A 14908-nucleotide genomic window follows, 5' to 3' on the forward strand; every position below is an offset into this window, starting at 1 on the left:
GAGAAATTTTCCCCATGGGTACGGTAAAAACAGCAGGAGTCGCAAAGACAAATTTTTTCTAATTCCTCTCATTGTATGTAGCTGGCAAGACATCAAGTATGACTCAATAGATGGTATTCTTTGGGAAGTCAAGAATCAATGGTCCAGGCATGCAGCGCTCTACTGGCTTCACTCAGGCACGGATGACTAAATGTCTCGAGCGGGGGAATGGGTGAACTGCGTATCTTTCAGCCAATCTTTCGGAAACGCTGATTGCTCAGCTCAAGTAAGCTTTTGATAAGTACTGAACTGTGTGGGGTTTAAGAACTAGCGACAAGGACCTGGAGTGGAAGTGTTTAATGTGGCCGGATGAGTGAGAGTCTCTGAGAGTCAACAGACAGGAAGAGGGACTGCCAACGTACATGCGGATGTCTCCTGCCCTGAAACCAGCCTGCCAGGAGGGGCAAAATCGTTTCAATAAATCACTGTGGTTCCAACAGTAAAGCTAGTTTCTCTCTCTTCTTTTCTTTTGTTTTAAGTAATCTTCTATACCTACCGTGGGGCTCGAACTGACGACCCCGAGACCAAGAGTTGCACGCTTCACCAACTGAGACAGCCAGGCGCCCTGCCTGTTCATCTATCAACTTAACCCAGTGAAAATCATGTCATCTTTTTCTTTGTACCATAGTGCAAGAAAACGCTCTCTAAAAAGTAGAATTTTTTACAATTAGAGAGACACTCGTTTAATGCCTTTAAAGTTGAGCTTTTAAAAAGTGTAGTGACTCAAAAAGTGAGTTCAAGTTAGAACATATTTAAAAAATGAGCAGAAATCAATGACTGAGATAGAGAATAACTGTTTCAGAAACAAAGTGAAAACTGAGCTTGTTAAAAGGAGAACTGGTCATTCTTTAGGTAACTTTAATTCATAAATTAAATGTCATTTTATTAACCTACCTTAATAATGTTGTTGAGAAAAAGTGTCAAGCATAAAACTGCAAATAAATGTAATAATAGTTTCCCCAGCCTATTAAGGAAGCTTCCAGTTTTCAGATTTTTCTAGAAATGAAAACAGCTGAGTCTTAATTCTTAAATTACTTCAGAGACATTTAAGATGAGATTACTTAAGGATTTAAAACATGAGATCATGCAACATACTGGGAAAATATGTGGAAAATATCACCTACTTTTCATGAGGTTATATACTGTCTTAATGCTTGTAAATGTCTAATATAAATGTAAATGAATCCCTTAATATAAAGCTTCATAATATCAGAAAACTGTCCTAGTCTTTTTTTTTTTTTTTTCTTAGACCTTTGCAACTAGAGTATGGAGTGTGCCAGAAGGTACTCAGGATACACTGACTGAACAAATCTTGTGGTCATTTAACCATTAATTCATGTATCACAGACGACACAGCAAATTAAAGACCTACCAGTATAATAAAAGATAAATTGTGCTCTTTATAATAGTTTTCTTATAACTGTCAGATTAACTTTACAGATCATCAAATATAATAATAACTAATAATTTTGAAGAATTAAATAGGCATGATGTTTATTTATAACTAAAGTTAGAAGGATGAATGAGAACTATTGTTTTAGATCATCAACTGAAGCCTTTTTTAAAAAAATCTTTGTGACAGCTTGTCCATGACAGGATATTTTCTTCCTAAAGCAGAAAGTAAAACAGCTTCTTGATATAAAAGTACTTATGAGAAATGTTTCTCATATGCTTATGAAAAAGAAAACAGGCCTTGTGACATTATGTGAAGAAAAACAAATTAAATCTCATGTAACTTTAAGAGATTTGAATTCTTTAATAAAACCAAAATATCAGGTCAATGTTTTCAAATGTGACACTCCAGGAATGTCCCCTTATTTCTGAATGTACGTATCTAGATTCTCAAAATTCTCAGAGTTAATCTAAATTCACTTAAAAATCAATACCACGATACGGAACAATGCGGTAGGGAGTAGCGCTACTGTGTCACCAATAATAAGGTATCCAGCAACTCGAAAGACACTGGGATGAACATATGTCCTCAAGCAACAGGTTCTTCTTACTCTTGAATTCACACACACCAGAAGTAAAAAAGTTTTTCTTCTTTGTTTCAGGTTTAAATCAATGGCATGCATTCAAATAAGCATCTCTGGCTAATCCCTGAACTGAGATTCCCATTCTCTAAGACAAAAGTAAATGTCAAAACAAGGGGTGGCACATCAGAAAGCTTGACAACAGAGATGCTACACCGTGCACATAAAAACAAACAAACAAACAAAACCAAAAACCAAACCAAAACAAAAAATAATGGGTCTGGTGCTTTTCAGTGGGAATCTGGTCATAAATTTTCCTTTGTGTGCTGTATAAAAATAAGGCCCAAGCAACCACACAATTTAAAAAAGAGTTTGCTTAAAGGACAAAAATAATGTCCTACCTGAAGTTTTCTTGCAATTAATACTGAAAGATTAAAACTGATCAGCAATGATCCAAGAATCATAGAATTAAAAAACTGAAGAATGCACACCAAGAGCAAGCCTGTCATTTGTATGCCATACAGCCATGTCGCCTGCAACAAGCAAAGATTAGGTGGTTAAAGACTTGATCAGAAGCCTACCGCATGCTGGCACGTGGGCAACTAGCCGGCTGGATACATTTCAAGTTACAAAGGAAGCAGAAAGCACACCTAGCTTCAACCAATTCCATCTAAAAACCAAAATCATACACATACTGCTTATTTACCTTTTAATATACTGCATTTTAAACCTTGTAACATTAGTTAAAGAGGAAACAAACAGATAATATGAAGTAGAGGAAGCAGACAATGGCAAAAACATATTCTGGAAATGGGCAAATGCAGTCCGCAATTTCCTTCTAAATTCTCTTACAGTTACTATGTACAGAATCTTCTGGTGTTCTGTTATTTCCGAATTTTCCACACTCCAGACTATCCTATTGCTTCCTTTTCTCTGTGTGTGCACCTGATTCCATCAGGCTGAAAAGCCCTCCTGGAGCAAGGCCTTCGACTTTCCACTTCGGGGGGTCTCTAGCAGGTGGCACAGTGCAGCAGTCAAGAACACGACTGGGGTCGGGGCGCCTGGGTGGCTCAGTGAGTTAAGCGTCTCACTTGCACTCAGGTTGTGATTTCACAGTCGGCAGGTTCGAGCCCCACGTCGGGCTCTGTCCTGACAGCTCAGAGCCTGGAGCCTGCTTTGGATTCTGGGTCTGTCCCTCTCGCTCATGCTCTGTCTCCCTCTCAAAAATAAATAAACATTAAAAAAAAAAAAACAAAACCCACAACTGGGGTCAATAGCACCTGTGCTAGCTTGCGGATTCTGACATAAACCAGCTGTGTGACCTTCATGTGCTGGAACTGGTTCATGTGCAAAAGAGGGATGTTTACACCTTCCTCAGAGTTGCCGTGAGGCCTGGCGGAAGGACCGGATGTGGTACTGTTTTAAAATGCCTAGCACATGATGAGCACTCGCTAACGACAGCTCTCGGTGTATAAGAATTGTTGACAGGTGGATACTGAAAGAAGCAAAACTCCACCAACTTGAACACAGAAAATATGCCACAAAGAAAAACTGACAGCCTCTCATAACGAGTTGATACTTTCTCTCCTCTTTGAGATTGGACAATTCCATATTCATATCGGCATATGAAAAATCCCACTTTCATTGAGCAGCAAACCAGATTTCCCTCATAGCTTTGTTTTCTTAACTTCAAAGGAAACAAACCTATAACAAGCATTTAGAAGGCAACACCTGCAACGGTTCAGTGCTTTTGCTTGGTTGTTCACAGAAATGTGGATTTTAGGATTATAAAGGCACAATATTTCATTATAGGAGACTTAGGAAAACATAAAAAAAGAAACAATAATGGATAGAAAAGTGGGCTCTAAAATCAAAATCCAACATCATTACCTACAGAAATAATATTGATTTCATAGTGGTGGTAGGATATTTCATGTGGCATTTTCCTTATTTCACGTTATATTGTATCATTTTCTCACATCAATGACTGTTCTGTGAAAACTTAATTTTAAATGGTTACATAACATTCTACCATATGCCGTAATTTGTCTGCCAGTGGATCATTTGTTCCCAGCTTTTTATTATTGTTGAAGTTAATGTTATTACAAACATCCTTTTGAAAAAGTCCTCAAATCATTGTATCTGATTACACTCCTCCACCCTTATCTGCGAGGGATCTGTTCCAAGATCCCAGTGGGCTCCTGCCTAGTCGCGCCTGAAACCATGAAGGCGCCGAATGGATGGATACAGAGTATGTTTTCTCCTGTACACGATGATAAAGTTTAACTTATAAATTAGGCACAGTAAGAGATTAACAACAGTAACCAATAATAAAATAGAACCATTGTAACAATATACCGCACAAGATTTATGGGAATGTAGTCTCTCTCAAAATATCTTCTTATACTGCACTCACCTTTTTTCTTGTGATATGATAAAATGCCTACGTGATGAGATGAATGAAGTAAGGTGAGTGATGCAGGCATGTGACATTGAATCAGGCTACTACTGTCATTCTGGCTATAGGTCAGAGGTGGATTATCTGCTTCTCACCGTGGCTGACCTCACATAACTGAAAACATGGATAAGGTGTGGGGGTGGGGAGGCTTCCGTAGCTCCTTAATTTGTTCATTGTTGTATAACTAGCATCTAAAACAACACCCACTAGGACAGTGACACTCAATAAATATTGGAGGGACAAATGAATGAATGCATTTCCTTAGGACAGATTCCTAAAAGTACAATTACTAGATAGCGAAGGAATAGTTATTCTTTTTTAATAGCTTTATTGAGATATAATTCACATGCCATAAAATTCACCTTTTTAAAGTGTACAATTCCTGACTTTTAGTATTAACAGTTGTGCAAACATCACCAAAATCTAATTTTAAGATATCCTCATCATCTCCCCAGTCCCCCCAAATTCCACAGCCATTAGCTGTAACTCCTTTTTTTTTTTTTTTTGTAGGTCCTCACTCCTTATTTCCTTCCCATCATTCCTACCCAACACCAATGTACTTTCTGCCTCTAAGGATTGGCATATTTTGACATTCCATATAAGTGGAACCACACAATATTTGTTTTTGTGTGACTGGCTTCGTAGCACAGTGTTTTTTCAAGGTTCCTTCATGTTGTAGCATGTATCAGTGCTTCATTCTAAATTTTGACGGTTGATAATATTCCGTTGTACCACATTTTGTTTACCCCATTCATCAAGTGATGGGCATTTTGGTAGTTTCCACTTTCTGGCCATTCTGAATCACGCTGCTATGAACATTCATGTACAAATTTTTATGCAGATACAGGTTTTCATTGCTCTTGGGTATGTTACCTAGCAGTGGAATTGCTGATCGCGTGGCAACTCTACGTTTAACACGTGAGCCAGTGCTAAATTGTTTTCCAAAGAGGCTGCACCCTTCTATATATCCCTCCAGCAACGAGAGTTCTAACATCTTCACATCCTTGCCAACGCTTATCATCTGTCTTTGTTGTTGTTTTTAGATTTTAGCCATCTGAGTGGGGGTGAAAGTGTATCTTATTTTGGTTTTGACTTATTTCCTTAGTGAGTAATGATGCTGAGCATCTTTTCATGTGCTTACTGGGCATTTACATATCTTCTCAGATTGTCTATCCAATCTTTTGCCCGTATTTATTATTGAAAGAGCTGAAAGAGTTCTTTATATATCCTGGAAGTGCATTATCAGATAGAGGATTTGCAAATATTCTCTCCCATTTTGTGAGCTGTCTTTTCACTTTGATGATTTGTTTTGAAACACAAAAGTTTTTAAGTTTGATGAAGTCCAATTCACCCATGTTTTTCTTTTTTTTATTTTTTTTAACCTTTTTTATTTATTTTTTTTTTGAGACAGGGAGAGACAGAGCATGAACAGGGGAGGGGCAGAGAGAGGGAGACACAGAATCTGAAACAGGCTCCAGGCTCTGAGCTGTCAGCACAGAGCCCGATGCGGGGCTTGAACTCACGGACCGCGAGATCATGACCTGAGCCGAAGTCGGCCGCTTAACCCATGTTTTTCTTTAGTCACTCATGCTTTTGGTGCTGATCCTTGTAAGAAGGCTTGGCCTACTCCAAAGTCATGAAGAATTTTTCCTGTCTTCTCTATGTTTTATAGCTTTAGCTCTTAAAGTAGGTCTTTGCTGTACTTTGAGTTAATTATTGTATATGGGGGGGGGTTGGGGGGAGGGATCTGACTTAATTCTTTCACATGTGGATATCCAGTTATTCCAGCACCATTTGCTGAAAAGATTATTCTTTCTCCATAATTATCTTGGCTCCCTTGTTGAAAATCAATTGACTGTTTATTTTTGGTAAAGACTTATTTCTGGTCTTTCAATTTTATTCCACTGATTTATGTCTGTCCTCCTACCAGTATCACACTGTCTCAATTGCTGTAGCTTGAAAATAAGTTCTGAAATTGGAAAGTGTGAGTCTCCCAACTCTATTCCTCTTTTTCATGGCTGCTTCAACTATTCTGGGTCCCTTGGGTTTTCCCATGAATTTTAAGATTGGCTTGTCAATTTCTGCCAAAAAAAAAAAAAAATCACCTGGGATTCTGAGAGAAATTGTGTTGAATGTGTACATCAATTTAAGAGTACTGTCATTTTAAAAATAGTAAGGCTTCCAATCCATAAACATGGGTATCCTTCTAACTTATGTTGGTCTTTAAAACTTTCAATGTTTTGTAGTTTGCAGTGTAGAAGAAAGTTTGCAATTCTTTTGTTCAAGTTATATCAAAGTATTTTATTCTTTTTGCTGCTTTTCCTTCTAGGAAGTATTTGTATTTTTTGCTCTCTTTCCTACTGGAGTGCAAATATTTTTCTCATTATCCTCTTTAAGGATAACAAATCACTCACGAATACATTTAAAAAAAATAAAACAATTTTTTGTTTGCCTTTTTGAGTTATGGTGTTTTCTGGTGTTGCCAGTTTTTGGGTCAAATAGGCATACTTCTAGAAAAAAGAACAGTTTGTGTTACAACAAGGTTGTATGGTTTTATAAATGTAATGACATTCAAGGTTCGTAAGAAACATTGCTAGTGAGCCGCCACAATGTAACGTTGAGTAGTATTGCATATTAGAAAGTCCTAAATTATCAGTGGTAGATCTGATGTTTGTTCTCAGATTTTATTAGTCCAGTAGAGTTTAGAAACGAGGTAGCAGTAATATATTCTTTCTATGTAGAGTAACTGGAATTTTCTTCAGTGGGTCTTGCTCCTGCTCTCTATAATCATTTAAAAAAAATTTTTTTTAATGTTTATTTTTGAGACAGACAGAGCATGAGTGGGGGAGAGGCAGAGAGAGAGACACACACAGAAGCAGGCTCCAGGCTCTGAGCTGTAAGCACAGAGCCTGACGCAGGACTAGAACTCACGAACTGCGAGATCGTGACCTGAGCTGAAGTCAGACACTTAACTGACTGAGCCACCCAGGTGCCCCTCTCCATAATCATTTTGAATTAGCCATGGTTAACATTTGTGTAACATTCATAAAATACCAGGCAGTTTTGTTCTAAATGACTCAAGTATATCAACTCGCTCAAACCTAGGTGGTCCGGTTCCAGAATCTGTGCTCTTAACTAACTATGCTCTAATACAGGCTAGAACAGAGACTCAAACTTTGGTATCAAAATGAGTTGAGATTGAGTTTCTAATGCTCCAGGCCATTATGAGGTCTGGCTAGAGGTTTGTAATTTTGCTTTTGAAAGAACTAGCTTTTAAGATTTTATTTTTTTTAAATAATCTCTACACCTAGCGTGGGGCCTGAACCCACAACCCCAAGATTCAGAGTTGCATACTACACCAACTGAGCCAGCCAGGCACCCCAAGAACTAGCTTTTTATTTCACTGATTTTCTCTATTGCTTTTATGTTTCAATTTCACTGATTTCTGCTTTTATTATTTTCTTCCTTTTGCTTGTCTCGGGTTTATTTTGCTCTTCTTTTTCTTTTTCTTTTTTGATTTTTTTTTTTTTTTAACGTTTATTTATTTTTGAGACAGAGAGAGACAGAGCATGAACAGGGGAGGGGCGGAGAGAGAGGGAGACACAGAATCTGAAACAGGCTCCAGGCTCTGAGCTGTCAGCACAGAGCCCGACGCGGGGCTCGAACTCACGGACCGTGAGATCATGACCTGAGCCAAAGTCGGACGCTCAACCAACCAAGCCACCCAGGCGCCCCGATTCTTTTTCTAATTTCTTAAGGTGGGAGCTTAGATTACTGATTTCAGATGTTTTCTCTTTTCTAAGGTGATACATTTCTCTTTATTGCTGCTTTAGCTGTATCCTACAAGGTTTGATATGACAAGGTTGCCTTTTGTCACTGAGTTCAGTGTCATCTCAAGGCTTTGAGACCATAGATATTGACGTTCTTTGACCTATAGGTTATTTAGAAGTGTGTTGTTTAGTTTCTAAGTATTAGAATTTTTTTTTTAACCTTTCTGTACTGATTTCTAGTTTGACTCTATTATTCAATCCATTGGCTCTTCTGCTGTTATTGGGTGTGGTGTTCTATAAATGTTGATTACATCCTGTTCCTTGATGGTGTTAGGTACTATATCCTTAATGATTTTCTGTTTTATCAGTTGTTGAAAGAGGGGTGTTGAGGTCCTCAACTTATTTGTGGATTTGTCTAGTTCTCCTTTCGGCTGCCAGTTTTTGCTTCACATATTTTGTAGCTCTACTGTTCAGTGCACACATATTTAGGATTGCTATGTCTTCTTGGTAGCTTAACCCTTTTGTTATAATAACCCTTTTGTCCTGGTAATTTTCTCTGCTCTGACACCTACTTTATCTCATATTAATATAGCTACTACTACTTTCTTTTGATTCATGTTTGCATAGTGTTATCTTTCCCAATTTCTTTTACTTTCAATCTTCTTAATGTTGTGTTTGAAATAAGTTCTTGTGCTTCTTTAACCCACTCTACCGATCTCTGTCTTTAAGTAGTTGTAGTTACATCATTTATCTTTAATGCAATTATTGATTTGTTAGGTCGTACCTGTTATTTTGTTTTCTGTTTGCTCACTGTTTTTCATCTGTTTTCTTTTTCTTACCTTCCTGTTGGTTACTTGAACATTCTTAGAATTCCATTTTTATTTATTTATAGTATTTTTGAATTTATCTTTTTGTACAGATTTTTTAATGGTCGTTCTGGGTTATTACATTATACATTCATAACTTACCACAGTCTACTGGTGTGGCTATTTTACCAGTTTGAATCAAGTATAGAAACTTTACTTAAATCCCTTTTTTCTTCCCATTTATAACACAATTATCTTAGATACTTCCTCTACATACAATGAGAACCACATTCAACATTATAATTTTTGCTTCAGCCATCAAACATACATTAGAAAACTCAAGAGGAGATGGCAAGTCTGTTTCATTTATTAATAGTTTTACTCTTTTGCCTTTTCTTTGTTCCTGATGTCCCAACATTTCTTCTTTATCGTTTCCTGTTTCAAGAACTTCTTTTAGCCATTTTTTAGGGTAGTTCCATGAGCAACAAACTCTTTTCCTTCATCTGAGAATGTTTTCATTTCTCCTCCTTCTGTGAAGGATATTTTTGCTGGGCATAGAATTCTGGGTTAACCATTCTTTTCTTTCAGCACCATTGTTTCTGATGAGAAACCTGCTGTCACTCAACTTAGTTTTCCCCTTTGGATAAGTATTGTTTTTCTCTGCTTTTAAGATTTCTTATTTATTTATTTATTTATTTATTTTTATTTTTTTAAAGTAAGCTTCATGCCCAGTGTGGAACCCAATGCCGGGCTTGAACTAATGACTCTGAGATCAAGACCTGAGCTGAGACCAAGAGTTGGATGCTTAACTGACTCCGCCACTCAGGCACCCCTCTTTATCTTTAGTCTTCAGAAGTTTGATTGTTATGTGTCTTGGCATGTATTTGTTTGGGTTTATCCTATTTGACATTAGCTCAGCTTCTTGATTCTGTAAGTTTCCATCTTTTGTGAAATTTGGGAAATTCTCAAACACCTTCAAAAAGTACTTTTTCAAATACTTTTTTTCAGTCTTACACTCGATCTCTCCTTTGGGGATTTTGATTAGAAGAATATTAGAGTTTCTGTTATAGTCCCACAGGAACCTGAGGCTGCTCTTTTTTTTTTTCCCACTCTATTTTCTCTTGTTCAAATTAGGTAATTTCTAACCTGTTCTATCTTCAAGTTCACTGGTTCTTTCTTCTTAAAAAAAATTTTTTTTAATGTTTATTTATTTTTAAGAGACAGAGATAGACAGAGCATGAGCAGGGGAGGGGCAGAGAGAGAGACACACACAGAATCTGAAGTAGGCTTTAGGCTCTGAGCTGTCAGCACAGAACCTGATGTGGGGCTCGAATCCACGAGCTAGGAGATCATGAACTGAGCCGAAGTCGGGCGCTTAACCAACTGAGCCACCCAAGTGCCCCTCATTGGTTCTTTCTTCTGACCACTCCATTTTGCTGTTGGGCCCATCTACTGAGTTTTTAAATTTTCATTACTGGAGTTTTTCCGCAAAAAAATTTCTTATATGCTCCTTATTTGTATCTTCTGTATGTTGCGAGTTTATATTTTTAATTTGTTTCAAGTGTTTGTATGTGCTCAATGAAAATTTTTTATAATGGCTGCTTTAAATTCCTCGTAAGATAATCCAACTTCTGTGTGTTGGTGTTGAGATCTGGTAATTGCTTCTTTTCACTCAAGAGAGATTTTCCCAGTTCTTAGTATAAGAAGCGATCTTCAATTGCACTGTATTATGTTACTGGACTCTGGATCTTATTTAAGTTTCTGTATCAGGAGGCGTCCTCTGTGCCATGCCAGTCGGGGAAGAAGGATGCAGTCTCATTATTTCCAGATGGGGTTAGATCTAGGTTTTCCACTTGGCCTCTGTTGACTTTTGGGAGACAGGGGAGAGGGGTGTCTCATGGCTGGGAGATGATGAAACTTTAGGCTCCCTACAAGGCTTCTGCTGATACCATCCTGGCTGGGAAGGGAAGGGACGCCTCCACACTGCTCCTCACATGGCCCTTCGCTGACACTGTTGGGGGTCGGGGGGAGGGTGAAGGGAGCGAAGGAGGTTTGTTACTTTAAAAAAAAAATATTTTTTTCACGTTTATATATTTGAGAGAGAGAGGGAGTGGGAGCACAAGTTGGGGAGGAACAGAGATAGAAGGAGAGAGAGAGAATCCCAAGCAGTCTCTGCACTGTCAGCACAGAGCTTGATGTGGAGCTTAAACTCACAAATGGTGAGATCATGACCTGAACAGAAATCAAGAGTCGTAGACGTCCAACCGACCGAGCCACCCAGGTGCCCCAAGGCTTATGGTGGTTAAAACTCTGGCTTCCCTGTTGGTCTTTTCCGACACCATCCTGTCAGGGAGAGGAAGGGATATGTCACTACTACTGGATGAGGGGAAGGGATATCTCACTAACCACTGGATGTGGCCCTCACTGACGCTTCTGGGAGACAGTGAAAGCGCTGCCTCCCCAATAGATTTCTTCTGACATAGCCCCAGCAGGAAGTGAGGACTATCTTGTTACAGCTGGGCGAGGGCGGAAGTCCAGCTTCCCCACTGAACTTCTGCCGACGGAGGTGGGACTGAAGCTTTTTCCGTGGTGTTTGGCTAAGTACACAATCAATGTCTAAAGGTTTTCTATCTTGCTAGAGATATCCCGCCTCCCCTTTTCTGGTCCTTTGGCTTATCTTGGGACTTCTGATTGAGTCCATTGGGGTTTCCTGGTTGCTGACTTTTCCAGCACCTACTGTGGGATACATGAGGCAAAAGGAAAATCCAAGGACCCCACTGCCACGTTCTTCTTCCAGTCGCCGGGGCTCTAAGCAGCCTGCTTTCTTTTCTTCGCCCCTTGAAATCTTCTCATGTTTCTTTTATATATATTGTCCAGTTGTACTTAGTGGGAGGAATAGAGGGGAGTGCATTTACTCCATCTTGTCTGGAACCACATGGAGTCCTTTAAAATTTCTTCTTAGGTAGTGATCATGAATGCGTCTTGTTGTTTTCACAATGGGTTAATAAAACTTTATCAGCCTCCGTATTCTTGGGCTTTAATATAATAAAAGTATATGCTTTATAATACCATCTACTGTTCTGCTCTATAGTTTCAAAGCCTATACACATACCTAAGTGAAACTTGAGCTTTTGATGGTTAGAGAGTTTCTTTCTTTCCATCGACCATGAAAAGATGACACACACTGAAGAGGCTACTCTTTCTTGTCACCACATCAGGCTCTGAATCTGCATTGCCTTTTTCTCTCCCAACTATTCTGACTCTCCCATTTGGCATGATTAGAGATCAGTGATTCCAATTTATAAAGACACTGAAGCTGCAAGAAGTTAAACCACTTGCCGAAATTTAAAAAGCTAGTTATTTTCATACTTGATAAAAGCAGCTTGGTTTTGCAACTCAGGATTCTTTCCTTACTAAGCTGCCCCTCCTTAAATTTTCATACTTACAATGACCACCACTAACATTGACACAGTTTCAATGACAAAAGTTTAGCAAAGTTTAGAACCAAATAAGACATAAATTAACTGTTATTCTTTGGTTTTGTGTGTGTGTGCACGTGCACACGTCAAAACTGTGTCAAAACTGTATCTTTTATTCTGTTTTCTAGTTTAAAAGAAAACAGAAAAAGAAACACGTGTTCTTTACAGAAAAATTAAAAAGATTTAAAGGACAAAAGGAATTTAAGAACATCAATCACACAGCTGATTGCTAATACTTGGATGTATAGGAACTTTTCTCACTTTCCCTATATGTGTTTTACTTTTAAAAACAAGACAGGGAAAATAAAGGTTATGTAATACTCTGTTGCACTAATATACCATATTTATTTAACAATACTCTATTGCCATTGACTTAGACTGTTTCCAGCTAGGGTTTTCTTATTACGGCACAACTTAAATGGACATGGTTGATTATTTCCTAAGGATAAATCTCTAGAAGTGAAAGTGTCAGTGAAAGGGAAAGCACATTTTTAGGCTTTTCTGTGAAATTACACTACAGAAAAATTTTATGTATTTGTTTTCAAAATAGCTCAACGTATTTATTTTTTATATGAAAATGTACAGAGTTCTTTTGAAAAGTACTTGCTGGAAAGGGAGGAAACGTGGTATTACGTACAAAGGGAGAAAGGCAGACCAGCTGGCCTCGGAATGCGGCCCAGGAGGAACAGAGGCACCAGGCACCCCTTCCCCGGAGCCTACAGGTCACCATGACCAAAGTACACAGGTTACAAAACAGGAAAAGCAAATATAAACAGACTCACTTCACTTGTACACGAGGCTTTTTGAGGCACGTGGAGCTCTATAACCATGACTTAGTATCACGTACACGTACTTTCCACACGCAAACACTGCTTTACCTTTGCTCCACCGACTTGCTTTCCCTCCTGTATTTTACCTTCATAACCTGCCCCCTCACACTCCATCCAAATTCTACTCTTCTCATTTGTGGCCCGGCCCTAGCCTCCCATTTCTGTGGAAACTTTCTGGCCTGAAAAGAACCTTCTTCTAGACTTCAGCACTCCCTGTTACTACAAATTAACATTACAGACATACAGACATCTAGTTGTTCTAGCTGTCTCTCTATCTCCCAGGCTGTAGCAACACCCTTGAGGATGGGACAATGTCTTACGTGGGTGGTGATGCCCTGTCGTGCCTATCCTGTCCTAGCTGCCTAGGACAATGTCCACTTGCTGGCTGGCTTTAATGTTTCCTAATTCAGATTCAGTCAGTCTCTAAAGACCGCTGCGTCTCTCTGGACATGGAAAAAATGAACACGACTCTTCTGTATTCAACTCTATTGCTGCCTTAGACTTGGAGAGAATATTTTATTACACTGGGAGAATACTTAGTTACTGTTACTTTACTAATGATGAACAAATTTTAAAACATACACAATACATTAAAATACATTTCTGCACGTGAAAAACACCTTGCAATTAAATAATAGCGGCGCATACTGCCGTCACACATAGTGAGACAAACAACGGCTTTCTTAAAATTGCCGTTTCCTATGTGACCTCTGGCCAGGCAGCAGGGATTCCCACGCTTGTTAAATGTTACTATGAGAATTTTACGAAGTACCACAGAAAGGTGTTGCCTACCCACTGATTTCCTTGGGGGGAAAAGGCAGTATATCATAAGACATTTTACAAGAGCTAGCTTCTATTTTAAAATTTAAGTCATCTCTACAAAGGACAATTGATCGAGACAGAATAAAAGTTAAGCTGGTCAAACAAGGCTGCACAGATTACTCAACTTCAGTTGGCACAGCAGATTTATACTGTAGTGAAGAAGCAGCTTCAAGTTCACTGCTAAGCATGTGCACCTCTGGAGCTCGCGCTATGACCTACGGCGCTAAATGACGACTGTCCCCACCGAGAGGAGAAAGCGCGGCTCACCTTCGCTGCCGGCAGCATGTCCAGGGAGTCCAGTGTGAACAGCACTAATGCTTGCATCAGCATCATAAACTGATTAAATTGCCATGTCAGACTAAAGAGAAAAGTTGATACGAAAATGGCAAGAAGTGTCAGCCTCTGTAAAAAGAAAACCTGAGTATAATTTACATGTCTCTAGGAAGAAAAAGCCTTGCAGATAAGTTTTCTCAAAAGCAGCCAATGTCTATGTAAACCAAATAGAAAAACCATAAACTGTTGCTCTGAAAACCCTTGCACTTGTTATTTGAGCTCTAACTGTCCTAAAGTGACACTGTGCACGGAAACATTCACATAAGGAACGTGTACACTGTGCACGGAAACATCCACGCAAGGAACGTATACACTGTGCATAGAAACATCCACGTAAGGAACGTGTCCACTGTGCACGGAAATAGTTACATAAGGAACGTGTACACTGTGCACGGAAA

The 14908-nt window shown here is 38.8% G+C and overlaps 1 protein-coding gene across 2 annotated transcripts in view; it reads right to left on the minus strand.

Annotated features, from left to right (window-relative positions):
* DPY19L3 (dpy-19 like C-mannosyltransferase 3) overlaps positions 1-14908 on the minus strand; it is a 74363-nt gene that overhangs the window by 24347 nt on the left and 35108 nt on the right. Inside the window, exons 7-9 of one of the 2 annotated variants that reach the window (XM_049621713.1) lie at positions 14445-14579; positions 2414-2545; positions 934-1035 (exon numbers count right to left, since the gene is read on the minus strand). In XM_049621713.1, coding sequence (XP_049477670.1) covers positions 934-1035; positions 2414-2545; positions 14445-14579 — 369 coding nt within the window. The remainder of the gene's footprint in view (positions 1-933; positions 1036-2413; positions 2546-14444; positions 14580-14908) is intronic. The other variant, XM_049621714.1, reaches the window with a different exon arrangement.

The sequence above is a fragment of the Panthera uncia genome (genome assembly GCF_023721935.1).
Source record: "Panthera uncia isolate 11264 chromosome E2 unlocalized genomic scaffold, Puncia_PCG_1.0 HiC_scaffold_19, whole genome shotgun sequence".
In the NCBI taxonomy this organism is placed as follows: Eukaryota; Metazoa; Chordata; class Mammalia; order Carnivora; family Felidae; genus Panthera; species Panthera uncia.